Below are 17475 nucleotides of genomic sequence, written 5' to 3' on the forward strand. Positions count from 1 at the left end.
TGTCTTAATATAAAATTAATTGTCAGTTTAACATGTCTTAATATAAAATTAATTGTCAGTTTAACATGTCTTAATATAAAATTAATTGTCAGTTTAACATGTCTTAATATAAAATTAATTGTCAGTTTAACATGTCTTAATATAAAATTAATTGTCAGTTTAACATTTGTCTTAATATAAAATTAATTGTCAGTTAAACATTTTTAAATACACTAAACGCTTTCATGTTTTAATTGGTGTATTATAAAAAAAATCTAATCTCTAGAAATAAATATTTTTTACCATAAAAATAATCAGTTGAAATACCTTTAAAAGAAAATTTATTCAAATTGGAACATTTTAAAAACATAAAATTTTCATACACCGTGATGCCAGATAGTCCACAATTTTTAGAGAACTGAATCAAAATGAAAGATCACCTGTCTTTATCGGTGTCATCCGTTTTCGGTGAGGGCGTAAAATGTTGCAGGGAATCCAGTTGTTGAGTGACCTCTTCGACCCAACGACAATTCACCAATTCATGAAGATGAAGTGATGCCCTACAAAAGAAATGAAACCACAAATGTTAATTATAATCAGCTTTTCTCAACCTGGGGAGCCATACTACCCCTTTTCTTAACCCGCCACTCTCTCAGGCATGTGGAATTTATTGTCAAATGATTCCATATTTAGTGGTTATTTTAGCTTTTAAGACAGTTAACAAAAAAAAGTTTGCCGTGGAAGATAAATTTTACAATATTTTATGTGTAAGTGGGTAGTGCTAAAAATGTACTTAAAAAAAAAAAAAAAAAAAAAAAGTTGATAATTACTTACCCTAGGTCCAAGTGGTACTTTCCATAAAAAATAACTAAAACTTGTAATGACATATGTAATTACCTAAAACAGTACCCCATCCCCTTTAAAAAATGCACAGAATTTTTTCACGTGGGGGGGGGGGGGGGTAACTACCCTGAATTGCTAGAATCGTCTGGAAATGGGAGATCATTTTATGTTAAATTCATATGTGAAACTAATCCTCTATTCTAAATTCTAAAATTGTTTTCCCTTTCCAACAATGTACTTCAGGGTGTTCGCACAATCACCTACAAAAAGTAAAATCTCATTTGGGGGTAGATGGATTTAGTAGAGTTAATTTGCAATCACATTTTTTTTTTTTTTTTTTTCATACTGAAAGTATCGACTGATATGTTTAAACTTTATTTTTGCTTTTCGATTTGTGAAAATTAGCTTTTCATATAAAAGAATTTCCAAGTTATTTTTGTGTAATAAAAGTTTAAAATATTAAAAATATATTTGGTTCATGGTGTAAACAAAAACACCTACATTAGCGATTAAAATATCGAAAATTAGGTTAAAATAAATTACAATTTCTTCAAATTTAATAGAAAGACCCCAAAAAGGGCATGTGTGGAGAAGGGGTGGGAGACAAAGTAATTGTTTTTATAAAACAAGATTCTACCTCCCCTGCCCTCATCATGAATCGTTTGAAGTATGGCAAAATTAACAGAGAGGGAAAAGGAAGCAACACGAGACAATATGGAGAGAGAGGAAGAGAAAAAAAGAATGATAAAAATGAAAAAAAAAAAAAAAACTTATAAGATTTAAGTGAAAATCTTTTCCAAATTCCAAGGAATTCAATTTTCTGTTCAAAAGCAGAGAATTCACATCGCCGATAATATACATATGAAACAGTCTTTGAAGATTTGAATTAGTCTAAACCAATGAATTTATTTCAATTTCTTAAAAATCAAAGTTTGTTTAAAATTGGAATGAAAACAAAAAGTTTATTTTTTTACAAACAAGTGCATTTAAATTACCTACAGCAATTCAAATGCATTTTTAGTTTTTAGGATTTTATTAATTTGTAACAGAAGCAGTGATTTGTCAAAACTATAACAAATTAATCAATCAGTCAATCAAAACTCACCTGACAAAAAAAAAAAAAAAAAAATGATGCATAAAAAATGTCTTCTATAATATAAATTTCATCTGTCTGTATGTATGTATGTATGTCCTACTAAAACTTTTGACAGAGGCGACGGATTTTCACGAGATCAGTATCATTTTGAAGCTCGACCCTTTGGATGAAAAATAACGAAAAAACATTAATTCCTTCACCCTCAACTGGGCATTTTTCTACATGAAGGGGTCGTTTTCTTTTTTTGTCGATATTCTTGAAAGTCATCCCCTCTTTTCAATTGACTGGCCTTAATTTAAACATGCGTCATTTCCGGTTTGGCGATGGGCACAACAGCAAAACATCACGTTTTTAATGTTCTTTTCCTCCTTCGCGGTATGGGTTTGAGTTTGCCTGCCTACTACCACTTTTTTTTTTTTTTTACTCAACATACACCTCCAAATACCCGGGCAACGCTGGGCACCCAGACTAGTATTGAATAAAATCCATAGTATTGGTAGACTTTTGTTTTAGAGAAAAAAATAACTTCTCTTCGCTCCTCTGAAATATCACTCAGTAAAATGTAAATATTGATAGGATAAAACATTTAATCAATTAGAAATTTTTTGTATAACATTTTCAAATAAAAAAAAAAAATGTTTAATTGTGTAAACCCTGGAAAAATATTCAAAATAACAGTATTCAAGCCTAAATAAAATCAACTAAGTATGGCTACCATACACTGGCTTTGCATTTTCTGTAGGTCACATTGCTTATGGTAACAGTACTAAGCTGGATACTCGACTAGATCAATTCTTATCCTAGAATCTAGTAAAACCAAAAGAAATCTATTATACAGGATGTTTCAAAAGTGTTGGGCACATTTCAAGTCTTCATATCTGCTTAACTATGAATGGATGCAAGATGAAAGTGGTGCTATTTGAAAACTAAATACATTTAGTTTTTTTGTAATTTTGTTATTGATTTTTTTTTTTCTCATTCCTTTTCAGATGCAGTAATGGTGTTCACTCAAACAGAAAAGGCGTTTTGTGTGCTTGAATTTGCAAAAACTGAATCATGGACACTTGTTCAACATGCATTTTGCAAAAAATTTGGAAAAAAGTCACCAGAAAGAAAATCCATAGGGAGATGACTTGGTAAATTTGTTGCGGATGGGTGTTTATGCCCAGCTAAGAGAATGGGATGCTTCTCAACTTCAGAAAATGTGGTTGACAATACAATAAGTTCAAACTGCCTTCCAGCAGAGCCCCCATACAGAACAAGAGACAGTAGGAAACTTCAGCTTCGTACAACAATTGTTTGGCATGTCTTAAGACGACTGCATATGACACCTTAAAAGCTACAGTTAATCCAACAGTTGAACAACCAGTTCATCATGACAGAAGATGGAAGATAACGGGTTTGACGACCGGCTTGTTTTTAACGATGAAGTAACTTTCCACATGGTAAAGTTAATAAGCATAACACTCGCATATGGGGTACTGAAGACCCACAAGAATTTGAGCATCAGTGAGATTCCCCAAAGGTGACCGTTTTGTGCTATGTCCAAGAAAGCTGTCTACGGACCATTCTTCTATGAAAGAGCAACAGTTGCTGGTGAGACGTACCTCGACATGCTGGAAAATTGGTTAATCAATATATTGAGTAAGGACTTCATTTTCCAACAGGGTGGGGCACCACCACACTGGAGTCTCAGGGTTAAACAGTTTCTGAACATAACACTGCCAGACAGATGGATTGGATGATTTATGCAAAATGTTCACAATCTCATGCCTTAGCCTCCCAGATCTTCAGATCTCACACCCTGTGATTCTTTTTTGTAAGGATTTGTAAAAGGACTAGACTATGTGCCTCCCATTCCAAGAGACATAGATGAGCTGAAGGCATGAATAACAGAAGTTTTTGCAACCATTGACAATGCAATGCTGGGACGCATTTGGCAAGAATTGGACCATCGAATTGATGCGTGTCATGTGATCAATAGTGCTCACATAGAACATCTTTGAATATTCCATGAAAAACTGTAGATTACAAACCTTCAAAATATGCCAGATGCATTTTTATATCTTTAATAGTTGTAGAGATATTCAATGTTAAAATGTGCCCAAGACTTCAATACTTTTGGAACACTGTATTATAACATAATTAATCTCTATATAAATAAAATGAACTCATTTTTTCCCGTGGGATTTTGACCTTAATAGGATTAAAAATCAAGATATTTCATGCAAATACATTATGCACAAACGGCAGAACAATATCTGAGGTTTGTTATAGGCTTATTAGTTCTCAAATTCCTCGATAATCTTAGATTTCTATACTTTTTCTGCTGAGAAGTCACGGCCAAAATCGGTTAAGATCAATGGAAGTGGTAATATATTTTCTCTCTAAAAAATTCCTCCTCCCCCTGCCACCACTTAACACCGTTTGGAGATCGTTCACAAGGAACAGTTGAGAAGAGAACACCGGTTTGGCTTCGTAGTTCTTTCATGTGAAGTTATTTAAAATTACTAAACTCAGCTGCAGTGCTCTGTGGCGTAGTGGTTAGCGTGCTGGACAATTCACATTATATTTTCACGTTCGTGCCGACCTACCGTAGTCGTTTTTTTTTTTTTTTTTTCCTAAACAACTGGAATGGACTTTTATTGGTGGCCGAACTGTTAACGTTGCAGATGTGTGTGTGTGTTTTTTTTTTTTTCACACTTTATTTTCCTACTTTTACTCATGACTCCGGGTTTGATCCTTCCTACTTACCTACCATAACATTTTTTAAAACTCCCCCCCCCCGTCCCGGAAACGAACACTCGGGCAACGCCGGGTACCCCCGCTAGTTGGTTAATAAGTGAGGAAAATTAATATTTCTAACTTCTTTTCTAACTCAATGTTAGAGATCTAAGATAACTGTAATGAAATATTTGAATATTCTCTCATACAAAGATCAGGAAGGGGCGTTGAGTTTTGAGAAATTCAACTAAAGTAAAATGGAACACCTAAAAACGCCCAACTAAGTTTTATCTCCATCGCTGCGTTCAATCACAAGAATACAATTTTTTTCCTTTTGAAATAAAAAATTTACTTTACCTGCAATGTGGACATTGTGATCTTTGTTCTGTTAACCAACGCTGGAGAAAAATAAAGCAATAAGTGTAAGAATTATTAAATACAAAAAAAATTAAAATATTTTAGAAATAAAAGCCATGTCATAACATCAAGATGAATCCAGTGAAAAATTAAATGGAAACTGATTTCCAAAAAATTTAAATATCAAATTAATCCCAATATGTAGTAATAGTATTTATTTGCAATAAAAATTTGATTCATTAAAAACTACAATGTGAATACTAAAAGTTAATTTTGTGGATAAAACAGTTTGCATGTTGAACAAGTTTGGAAAATACTTTTTTTTTTTTTATAACCATAATTAGAGCAGAAAGTGGGCATTGGATTTCATTAATCTCGTAACTCTGGCTTTCTTTAGTTCTCACATTCCATGAGTAGCATTTTTAACAAAAGGGGAAAGAATTGTTTTCTTGGTCAGAATTTCATTTAACACTTATCATTGGTTAGTTTTTGGCACTGAAAGATTTTTTTTTGTTTTTTAGACATCAAATGGCTTCATGCCTTGTATGAAACAATTTCCATTAAAAAGTATCAGAATTTTCTTCCTCAACATAATTGTACACTGCCAGACAGTTTTTGAAATTCTTTTTCATGAGTTTGGTTTCTCCTATAATTACTGGAACGATAGAAATCTTCCTAAGATTTCAATTTCTATTCATGTCATACATAAGATCTTGGTATTTTGTTATCTCTCCTCTCAGCTTTGTTTAACCTAAGGAGAGTCCAAGTTTCAGATCATGGACTCTTTCAGCAAAACAGCGTCGTTTGGATGGATGTTACACACGTCTTTTGAGAAGAGTACTCAATCTCTCATGGCGAAACCACTAAACTTCAGAAATGATATATGGAGACGTACCGAGAGTATCAACCTCAGTTTGTAAAAGACGTGTTCAGTTTTGCTAGGCATTGTGCACGTGCCACAGATGAACTTGTTTCATCATTTGTGGAGGCACCGATCATCATTTGTACTGTGGAGGCAACCATTATCTCACAATTGATCATGAAAATTAACTTTTCCAGATAGGATACAAGATATATTTATCTGCAAGGAAGATCTTTTGGGTGCTATGACAGATGGGGAATACTGGAAGGGTGTCGCGAGTTCAATCTCGGTTGAGGCCGCAAAATAATGATTGCTTAACCCAGCATCATTATGGGCACTAACTTCTACTAAGGTTGCTTCTTTCTCCTTGTCCTATATCAGGATTAATAGCTCTAGGTATGCAGCTGTAGGACTTGCATAATCACAATGGATGGCGTAAAACTTATTCTGTTCTTTCTGGTACGTGTTGTCAGGACTGACTGCTGCAAGTGATAGTCAACTTTTTCACAAAATGGTACAGTGTGTAAAAATGTGTCTTTGAAATAGAAAGAACAGGTTTAGTTAACCATTTTTTTGTAGAATTAGAAAAAAAGAAATGTCACGTGAGTATTTATTACGAATTAAAAAAAAAAAAAATGCTCACAATAGTACGCATATTTTATTTGGTCAACTTGGTGATATCCACCCACGATGGGTTGAGCCCACTCATCCCAAAGGACACACACTGTACCAGTTGAATGTAGACCATGCATGACAGTTTGCAGCAGCCAAATCTCAATATGGCTGCCCATCGCTAACAGTGGACATTGTTAACCTGAGATAAGTTTAACATTGGCTTTGATGGTGCGTAACCACATCTTCAGCTGGCCTCCCAGGCATCTTCAATTTTGGAGTGGTTTTGGAGCTATTGCTTTGGTGATGAACTCTTTTTGACACGCAGCGTGGCCAAACCAACAAAGTCTCTTTTTTAAAAGAGATTAGTTAAGAGGAATGATCTTGCATGATGTTATGATTTGAGATTTATGTAGCAGATACAAAATGGTGTCAGCAGACATGCAGAATTTTTTTTGATTTAGTGGAACTATGGAGTGCAATTGGAAAAAAAATATCAATTTATTGTGAGGGGAAGTATACGTAGGTGGTGGTGGTGGTGGGGGACTTTATTCAACCTTAGCGAGTAAATAATGTAAGTAATAAAATAAAGCTAGTAATTTTCAGCTGAACTTAATCTTAAGTAGAATTATTCATTTCAGTGCATCATGTTGCAGTAGAACTTGTTAAACCAATCACTGGAAATGGTAAATTGAAAAAAAAAAAAAAAAAAAGAATCTGAATAAACAATTACCTCGACCTTCAGTTTGTAGTAGAATGAAACAGTAAATGGATGGGAACATTTAATGCTACTAAGACTAAGCTTCTTTCTTTAAACAATTATAAAAACCTTCTCAACCACTGTCATGATAATACGCAACCTGAGAATTCATCAAACTCCTCAGCTTAACATTTCCAGGCAGCAAGAGTTGGAACAAATGCATTAGAACATTGTCAAGGCTGCTACAAAGATGGTATCCTTCTACTATGTTAGAAAATTACTCACACAAGAGAGTATCCCATATCTTTACAAAGCCACAATTTGCCCATGCAAGGAGTATTGTTGCCACCTATGGACTGGTGTAACTACCACTAGTTTCAATCTTATACCCCCCCCCACCCAAAAAAAGATCTCAAATTCAATAGGTCCTGTGCTGTTAGTCAAATTCCAACCCCTGTCCGATCACTGCATATTGCATCCCTGCACCTGTTTTACTTTAATGGAATGTCCTCTGATGAACTTGTAGTACTTGTGCCTCCTCTACATATATACCCAGACAAGCAGCAAAATTCAACCCCTTCACTGTCTAGTAATCTATATGCCAGAAAGTGTTCTATTCTAATATTTTTTTCCACTGACTGCTAGACTTTGAAATTCCTTTCCTGCTTCCCTGGCTGTACTAACCTGCAGGAGTTTAAATGTAAGGTAAACAGACATCTCACAGCTCAGCTCCCACAAACTCCTATTAAACTATCCCTGAACATATTTTTCTAAAAGCATACTGAAGAAAAATACTGAAACAAATGAAAACAGCTGATAAACACAATTATATACAAGTTTACAAGGTAATCTGTTTCTTCTAAACAACAATATCTTCTGTTTGTCAGCCGTTTCTACTATTGTTCCAGTAGCAAATATTCAGTGTGTGTGTGTGCGCATATATTAACAGGGAGACCCAATGTTGCCTTGGATTGAATAAGGATCAATGAACGTTTCATACTTCCAATACTTTGTCATCGAAATCGGTGAAATTGATCAATTTTTTTTTTAATTAAATTAATTGATTGCCCGCTCTAGTTGGAGACTCACTGCCGTGCATTGAGAGGAAGTTTCACATGCCTCTCCAGAGTGATTTAGTCCACAATATATTGTAGTGTACATTGCACTGTAGAGAACCTACTGTTGATGCATGTTTCAGCATTGCCTGGAAATATAGAGGAAACCAAGAAACTCCTCCTCCCAATTATTTGTTCAGAGGGGAATATTCACCAATTTGTTTGTTTGGCTATATTATGTGCATGTTTTTTGTCAGTAAAGCTTTTGGTCGGCATAATACAGGGCATAAATTCTCTCCTCCATACGCACAAAAATTGATCTTAAAAAAAATTAAAAACCATCCAAAAACGTATTTAAATTTGTAGAAATTTTGAATATTTTGTTGGCCATATTTAAGATTGCTTACATGAAATCTGAAAGGTGTTCTGTTTATTACAAAGATTCTTTGAAGAAAAAAAAAAAAAAAAAAAAAACTGAGGTAAAAAAGTGTGGAAGGGATATGTAGATCATTTTGTATACTTACCCGGATGCATGACAAACAGCAAAGTTTGGAGCAGTGCGGACATAGGCGAGCATCTCGCAGTTTTTCCATACAAATGAAACATCGGAATACTTCAGCCAAACTCTGCAAGAAGAGATGAAAAAGAAACCGTTTAATCAACAAAATTGAAAATAAAACAGCATAAAGCGCATCTCATACTAAAATATTACCATCAAAACTATTTGCGAAAATGCAATACTTATGACAGGTAAGGATGTAGATGTTATATAGTAAAGGTGCTCTTGGAGAGGACAAAGATCATGCGCAGTTTGTCACGTGATCAATAGTTTGTAATTCACACATGGGAATGAAAGATAAAATCATATCAATTAGCATATGGATATATGTGTGTCTATATAGAAAAGGTAACGCACATATTAAAATGCAAGCCATACAAACAGTATCTCTCTCCCCAAATAATTTACCAGAGATAAAAAAAGAATATTTTCAGTATAAACGTCTCGTTAATTGTTGATAATATCAGATAAACAAGCAACACCAGGAAACGAAATGAAATCCACATTTCATGAAACCACTATCATTAAAATTTTGAAAAGTCAAGATAGTATATAAGACTGTTCTCATCTTGAATATTATTTGCACAATATTTCGGCTGATGTAACCCCCAACCTTCTTCAGATGCATCTTGTAGAACTCTGGAATCTGCAAAGAATTTTGAACGGAACAACAAAGATACATGGCATAAAGTAAAACCTAGTTCTAAATGACACTCTTCTTGAAGCTGACGGTTCAATCCTCAGTCTGGGCAACAATAAGAACGCAATTATGAATAACTTAACACTTCTATCCGGTCATCGTTAATGGAATAAGAGCATGCTACCCTTATGGACTAATTAAAAAGTTCTGTGTTATGCAGATTCTAGAGTTTCACAAGGTTGGAGGTTACATCAACCAAAACGTTGTGAAAATAACACTCAAGAACAGTAGTTCTAATGTAGCCTAACCTGGCCTTAAATGTGCCACTTGGGCACCAACCCTAAGTCCTGGTGGCTACACTTAATAGTCTAGTGATGTATCCTTCAAGGGTGGCCAGACTCACTGGTCACTAGAAAATACTTTTCTGATGTTCAAAACACACAAAATGTGCACCACCCTAAGTTTGTGTGGAAACATTGTTTACTTCGACTGGCTGTACGTCGCTTCAACGTTGTGCTGAGTTCCCTTCTCACAATGGCTTGGTCCATGTTTTCACCATCTGGGTGTCAGTGTAGATCTGAAATCAACTGCACCTTCAATTCGACAGACAATCAACAAATAAAGAAAAACCAGTGGTCATTTTTCTTATAAAACAAAAAAATAATTCATGGAAAGTTACAAAACTGATCATTCATAGTTTGACTAAATACAAATGCTCTAGGACTGGTGGCTTCCATTAGTAAAGTCAGGGCTTGTCTCTTTACAGTGTAGATTCAGAAGCATAGAAAGGTGGCATTTGACATTTTTTCAAGTTATCTTTACAATCTAAACGTCAACTTTTCCAGCTGGTGTGTTTTTAATGGCAGTTTGTGTCAACCCCAATTACCATGGATTTTCCCTTTATCAATTCAATATATCCACAAATAATTGTGTGTGTGAATCAAATCAATAAATCATAGCATTTCTTAACAATGCTCTTTCTTTCCACCATCATTGTCATCATTGTTACATCCAACGACATTGTCACATCTAATATAAAAGTTTAATTCTCAAAATTTTCAAAAACCATATACAAGACTTTTTGCCATATGAGCCTACAAATAAGCAATTCAAATAACAAAAAATAATTTCAATAATTTACATAAAACAGTTTCTAATTGGCCATTGATGCAATGTCCATTGATTTTTTCTTATTAATTTAAATAATCTAAGTGATGTTTAGTAATAAAATTGAATTTACATTTTATTTTAATTGAATTGCAGATAATGTTTAGTAATAGAAAATAACACTACACTCTCGTGATGAAACGTTACTAATGATATGAAGCTTAATGTTCTTTTTGTTAGACTTGATAAAAAATTTGAAGTATTTTCAGTACTAAGAAATTCTTTTTCTAGTTTTAACATATAAATTTTAAGAAAAAAAAAGTATATTTATGACCAGTGAATATCAAAAAAATTAATTGTTGGAATTCTTTTCAGATGAATAATTTGTATGTTTTTTTATTTGCGAACTATTATCCTCATCTTTTATTGTTTCACATTTCGGCCAACTTTTCCTCTGGTCTTTGTCAGGTTGTTAACCATAAGGTGATGGAAATGCTGAATCTAACTATATCCTCAGTAATTACTGCCTTTCATAGTTGTTGTCTCATCACATTTTGGCCAACTAATCCTCTGGCCGGCTTTGGGTAGGATCGAAACTGCTATCTTCAGATAATGCTCACCTGAAACTGCAGAGATTCAACATCTCTATCAACTGCGCCAAGGGTTCCTTTGGTTTCAATCCTACCCAAATCCGGTTAGAAGATTAGTTGGTCAAAACGTCGTGAGACGACAACAACTATGGAAGGCAGTAATTACTGAAGATACAGTTAAGAGATTCAGCATTCCTATCCCGTCGCCATTAACAACCTGATGAGGGCCAGAGGATGAGTTGGCTGAAATGTCGTGAAACATCAACTATAAAAGATGAGGATAACAGTCCGCAAAATAAAAAAATTATCAGTTATCAAATTTGTTGCCAGTGTTATGGTTGTGAGGATAAAAGCACTCTCGTTTAAAAAAAAAAATCAAAATTAAAATGAGGTTCTGAATTTTTGAGATACGACTTGATTATTCATATTATTGGGATTCTTCGGATTACTGCTCTCATCTTGTGTTATTTTCACATTTTGGCTGATGTAACCTGTGACCTTCATTAGGTGCATCTTGTTCAACTAAAATCTGTACAGAATTTATTATTTAATCCACAGGAATAGCATGCTTTCACTCCATCAGCCATTACTGTGTAGAAGTTCTAAGTAATTCGCAATTGTATTTTGAGTGTCGCTGGCACTGAGGATTGAACCTTCAACTTCCTAAAGAGTTGAATTTTACAACTGAATTTTACCACATACTAGATTCATTGCGCCAAGTGTCCTTGATATACCAGAAAAAGGTCAGAGATTACATCAACCAAAATGTAAAACACTCAAGATGAAAACAGTAGTACAAAATCTAAACTATTGAAAAAAATAAATAAATAAAATGTTGATCAGGACTAAATATTAAAATTAATCAGAAATAGTTTTTATTTTACAACACAGATCAATATTTGCCTTATATAACTGAGAAAATAAGAAAAAGATATGTTATGTACGTTGTAGTATAAAAAAGCAAAAAGCTATTAATGACAAAGGTACAGAGTTGTGGGGGGGGGGAGCGAGATGATTGGCTTATTTTATAGATCAAATAAATTACGTCTGATCGGATATCATTTAGTCTTGTTCGAACATGAAAAAAATTTTCAGATTGTCTACACTGATAAAATGCACAGCAATAAATTGATTAAACTCGAAAAACGTTATAAATTCTTTTCTGTTGTCTTATCAGTGAATCTCATTTTTCGTAAATTATTTAAATCACCGCAATTTTGCATTTAATACAGGAATCGTTTTTGAGAAACGGATACAAAGATTGGAAAATTTGAAAAGTCAAGGACAAATTCACATTCACATGCAACAACATTATAGATACCAATTATAACATTAAACTAACTTGTTGCCACTTGATCATCCATATTTTCTGTTGAGATTATATCTGTGTCAACTGGTATGTCACGTTTAAATTCAAAAACGCATTTTTTTATTTGCTAAACGCACAGATTGAATGAATAAATTTTAAGAACGAAATAATTAATATCAAATTTCGATCCAAGATAAATAAAAATTTCTTTCAAAAATACATTCAAAGAAGGACAGTTTGGCTAAAATCTAACATTTTAAATATAAAAAAAGCAGATACACCAACAAAAAAAAAATAGGATAAAATCAACTCCTTAAATCATGTTTAATATTTTGTCTTATTTGAAAAACTAGAGTTTTTTTTTTTTAATATTTCTATTAAGACTGGTAGTAAATGTCCATAAAAACGCTTTGGATATTTCAAAATTTCAATGTAGTTCTAAAATAGCAATATTTCAGAAACCAAAACACTTAAAGTCCTCAAAATACTATTTTGTTCGGAAATGAATATCCTTTCACATGTTTTAATAAATAATAATCTACATGATATATTTGAAGAGTTTTTTAGCAAATAAAATAAAAATGTTAACACTATGAAATGGACATTTTGCAACAGATTTTTTTTTTGACCCCCTGCAGTGTTTAGAAACTCGGTACCACTCCCCTACAAGGAATTTCGTCATGAAATTTGGAAAACAATTAGAAAACAATCTCGCTTATTGTCAAGGTACAAAACAAAGTTATCCATTTGTTTCTTTTGTTGTCTTAAAAGATAAAACATGACGTGTTTCGAAAGCTTTTTCTTAAATATTTTTGTATCCCAAGTAATGATTATTATTTTTATGTATTAAGATTATAATTCTGTGTTGATTTCTTTTATGGCTTGAAATGTTCTTAAACAACCCCCCCACACACACACAAACATTTAAAAAAAAAAAAAAAAAATTGTAACCCGTTTTCAGCGAAAGTAAACATTTCAAGTTACAACCTAAGCAACGATTGTTGTTGTTGGCTTGGTTTGAAATCAACGAGTTTTGTGAATCAAGTTTATTTAAAAACAAAACATTTTTATTTAAAACGAATGCAGTTTGATTCTTTTATATTTCCTTCATGAAATACTGGTTTTCAAATATATTCAACTTCTGAAATTTAATTGTAATAAAAGATTTTATCGCTGTCAATTAAAAAAGAAAAAAAACCTAAGATTTTTAGGCGATTATGTGATATTACCCTTAATGAAAAATTTTTTTTAAAAAACTCAATGAAAAACACACACACACACACCCCTATTAACATTAATATAAAAAGCCTACGTTTTCCATTTCAAAATTATTAAAACGAACTCAGTCATGGATATGCAAGCGACGTAATAAAGGTTAACTAATTTGCATATTCCTTTGAAAAACGAACTTTCATTAATTATTCATTTTTATGCCTGGCATCGGCTTGTGCCAGCATTCGCCCCGGATCAGTTAAGCTGGCTCCTTCTAATGAATTCACCGCATCATCTCACTGATTCTTGACAATACTATCAACAGCTAGTCACAGTTCCAACAGCGAACACCATAAATTGTCATATCCAGAATCGGTTCAATATCTTGCTTAACCGTTTTGAGCCACATTTTAAGCTGCCTGACGCATCGCTTCTCCCAGCAACGAGGAGGGCCCGGATTGATGGCTTCCGAGGAGATCCCCGCATTAACCAAGCAAACACGTCTCATGAGAAGAACCTGCTGGAGGGAGGTGATTCAGCACTATGCTCGGACCACCGTGTTCGGCTGGAAGTGTAGCTAGGGTACACGCAGGATACGCTGCAGACAGAAACAGTCAAAAACCTCCAGTCTGCAAAGATCAGCACTTTTTATCTCCCCGGACTCATAAATGGTGCAGATAAATGCTTGATAGACTGATCTTTATGGCTAGCTTGATGACTGAACCTAGGTATTTTAAGCAATTCATCTCTTTTAGAACTTCTCCATCCAGGACGATTAGCTGCTTTTGGGAAGAAATCTTGTTGTCAAAAGTTTGGTTTTTTCAGCATTCAACCTCATGCCAAGTTGGGAAGCAAAGCTTTGCAGTTTGCCAATTAGTGACTGGATGACCGATAAGCTTTCATCCAAAATAACAATGTCGTCAGCATTGTCCAAAAGACAAGTCCTGACCAACAGTGACTCCCAGAAATTGCTAAAGAGCATGTGATGTAATCTCGTAAGGGGACACAACCTTGCTGAACTCCATAGTTCAAAAGAATTTTAAACGCTTCTGATTCTTGACCATAAATGCACACCTTAGTTAAAGTCATTCTAGAATATGCCTTCATCAGATAAAGTTTCGGTGGCATACCATCTGCATGCAAAACCTTACCATAGCATCATCACAATCAATCGAGTCAAAGGCTGCAGCAAATTCAAGGAAGCGGACAAGGGCTTTTTTGCTGATAATACCAACAATGTCTGAATATCTGGTAGGCACATCTACAAATAGGCTGAAAAACAGATTGGTTTCATCTTGTTTGTGCATTCCATTGGCATTGGAAGCACCACAGTAGGATGGTAGCCAATATTTTGGCAGCCAATGAAACTTAAATCACGATAATTGCCATAACACTGTTTGGCCGCCCTTTTTGAAGAAGGGAAAGAAGAACAGTATCATTTCAGTCCTGAGGAAGAGACCGACTCATTCATGGACAAGAATTTTGGGGATGACCAGAACCAAAGCAGTTTTTGTACATCTCTGCTGAGAGATCATCTTCTCCTGCAGCCTTATTTTTATACCTTCTTATCGAATGATTGGTTTTATTTAAATATTACATTCAGTTCTATTTATGCATAATCGTATAGCATTTTGGATGAAAAACGTTCTAGTACACGTGTGTATACATACATACATAAAGAGATTTCGGTAGATACCATTCCACACAACCAAACTATCATTTTTTTGTTCTATAGACTTGAAATTTAATATATAGGAGATTTTGACCTGTGGAACAAATTCGATTTGGTTTTTAGTTGGTAAAAATAGCTGCTAAAGGATCTAAATTGAAAAAATAAAAACTTGGCAGAAGTAAGTTAACTAAACTTGTTACTTCTGTGCATGCACAAATATACAGTTACAGGTTAAAGTTATTTAATTTTTACAGTTTTCTTTATCTGTTGATCACGACTTTGGTTGAAGCACTAAATGTTTTCGTTTTAATTGAAGCTGATGGCACCCAGGTCACTTTTTTTTTTTTTTACTTTTGAAATCATTGCTATATATATTGGGTAAAATATAATACGTTCTATAATAATATGAAATTTGCATGAATTAAAATATATTTAAGCATATTTTACGACCAGGCAACGACAGATATATATTAGCCAGCGTTTGAAGGTATGTGTCGAGCGAAAAAAAAAAGTGACGTGTTTGCTGTTGCACCCATCGCTAAATCGGAAGTGATGCAAATTTAAATTAAGGCTAGACAATCGAAAAGAGGGGATGACTTTCTAAAATATCGTCGAAAAAAGCGACCCCTCTCTGTAGAAAAGTGCCCAGTTGAGGGTGAAGGAATTAATGTTTTTGGCCAATTTTTTTATATTTGTCACCCGAAGGTCGAGCTTTAAAACGATACTGATCGTGAAAATCAGTCGCTTCTGTCGAAACTTTTTGCGAGACATACAAATATACATTTAAACAGACAGGCAAGATTTATATTATAGAAGATTAGCGATAATATATAATGAATTTCAAATACCACAAGCACCTTTATGTCTTAACTTGCATATTTTATAAACAGTTTTTAACAAAAGTTTTTGATAATTTTGTATCATTTTCTTACGAATATCCATGCACAAAATTTTCATCGAGAGTAAAAGGACTGATGTTGCTGATATGTACCTTAACCAAATGAACTACGAAACTTTATGGTGAGGCACTTTTAAATTTAAAAAAAAAATTAAAAATAAAAAAGAATTGATCAACTACTGTCATTATCTCAAAATCAGAGATGGTAGCGAAGTGTCGGTTTTGCTGTCATAAGAACGTCCTCACAAGAATTACCTTTTATTTTTTGGATAAATTTCTACCTGGTTTCCACCTTAACATTTTCCTTTAAAATGACCACTTTTCTAGATTTTGGGGTAAAAACGAATATCACATTTAAATTTTCTGCAAATAAGTAGTTTTCTTGATATTAAGCAATGCCATTTCTTATCTAATTACTGGTGGCCATCTTGGTACATGCAAGTGAGCGCTCATGCATGTAAACACGACCCCAACAAACCTCACGCAATATCCGGAAAATTACTTATTTGCAGAAAATTTAAATGCAGTATTCGTTTTCAGCATACCCGAAAACCTGTTCAAGTTATTTTAAAAGAAAATATTAAGGTGGAAACCAGGTAAAAATTTACCCTTTCTGGAGGTGAAGGTAATCCTTCAGGTATTATATCCTCTTGACAGAAGGGGGTAATGTATCTAGGGTTTTTTTTGTTTTTTTTTGTGTGTGTGTGCCAGGAGACCATCTTCTCAGGAACTAACTTGTTGCCATGATACCATAATCCAATGTATTACCTTCTTTTATGAGAGGATTTTCTTTTTTGAAGGGTGAAGGGGAGTAGTATATGTTCGTTCATCATAATATTCTTCCATGATTATTTTCTGTTAAGTTATATCATTCTCCCAAGGATTATCACCTCCTTCAGAGGTCAATGTAGTACATGCTCATTCTTCCTCCCAGGCTAGCAAATAGATGCAACAAAAGAGAGCATATATTTGCTAGTAAAATATATATTAAACGTATATTAAACGTATATTAAACATATACTATTTTTTTATTATTCATTTTTTACTGTTAGTTCTAACACAGATTATGAGTTACATTTATATTTGAATAGTTAACAAATATTTCCCATGTGATCAAACCACATGCAACCACCTTGTTATATTTTAAAGTTTGAATCACAAGTAATGAAACTTGAAAAACCTTTTAGGGAAACAAAAAAGCCGAAAACCATCTCAACTGGTAGTCACAAGTCGTAACAAGAAACCTCATCAATTATTTAT

At 33.7% G+C, this 17475-nt stretch overlaps 1 protein-coding gene across 1 annotated transcript in view; it reads right to left on the bottom strand.

Annotated features, from left to right (window-relative positions):
- LOC145301772 (E3 ubiquitin-protein ligase TRIM37-like) overlaps positions 1–17475 on the bottom strand; it is a 126174-nt gene that overhangs the window by 53794 nt on the left and 54905 nt on the right. Inside the window, exons 2-4 of the mRNA XM_080144598.1 lie at positions 8753–8854; positions 5000–5040; positions 420–539 (exon numbers count right to left, since the gene is read on the bottom strand). Of these exons, the coding sequence (XP_080000724.1) occupies positions 420–539; positions 5000–5040; positions 8753–8854 (263 nt within the window). The remainder of the gene's footprint in view (positions 1–419; positions 540–4999; positions 5041–8752; positions 8855–17475) is intronic.

The sequence above is a fragment of the Euprymna scolopes genome, chromosome 2 (genome assembly GCF_053919585.1).
Source record: "Euprymna scolopes isolate OS-2025 chromosome 2, ASM5391958v1, whole genome shotgun sequence".
NCBI lineage: Eukaryota > Metazoa > Mollusca > Cephalopoda > Sepiida > Sepiolidae > Euprymna > Euprymna scolopes.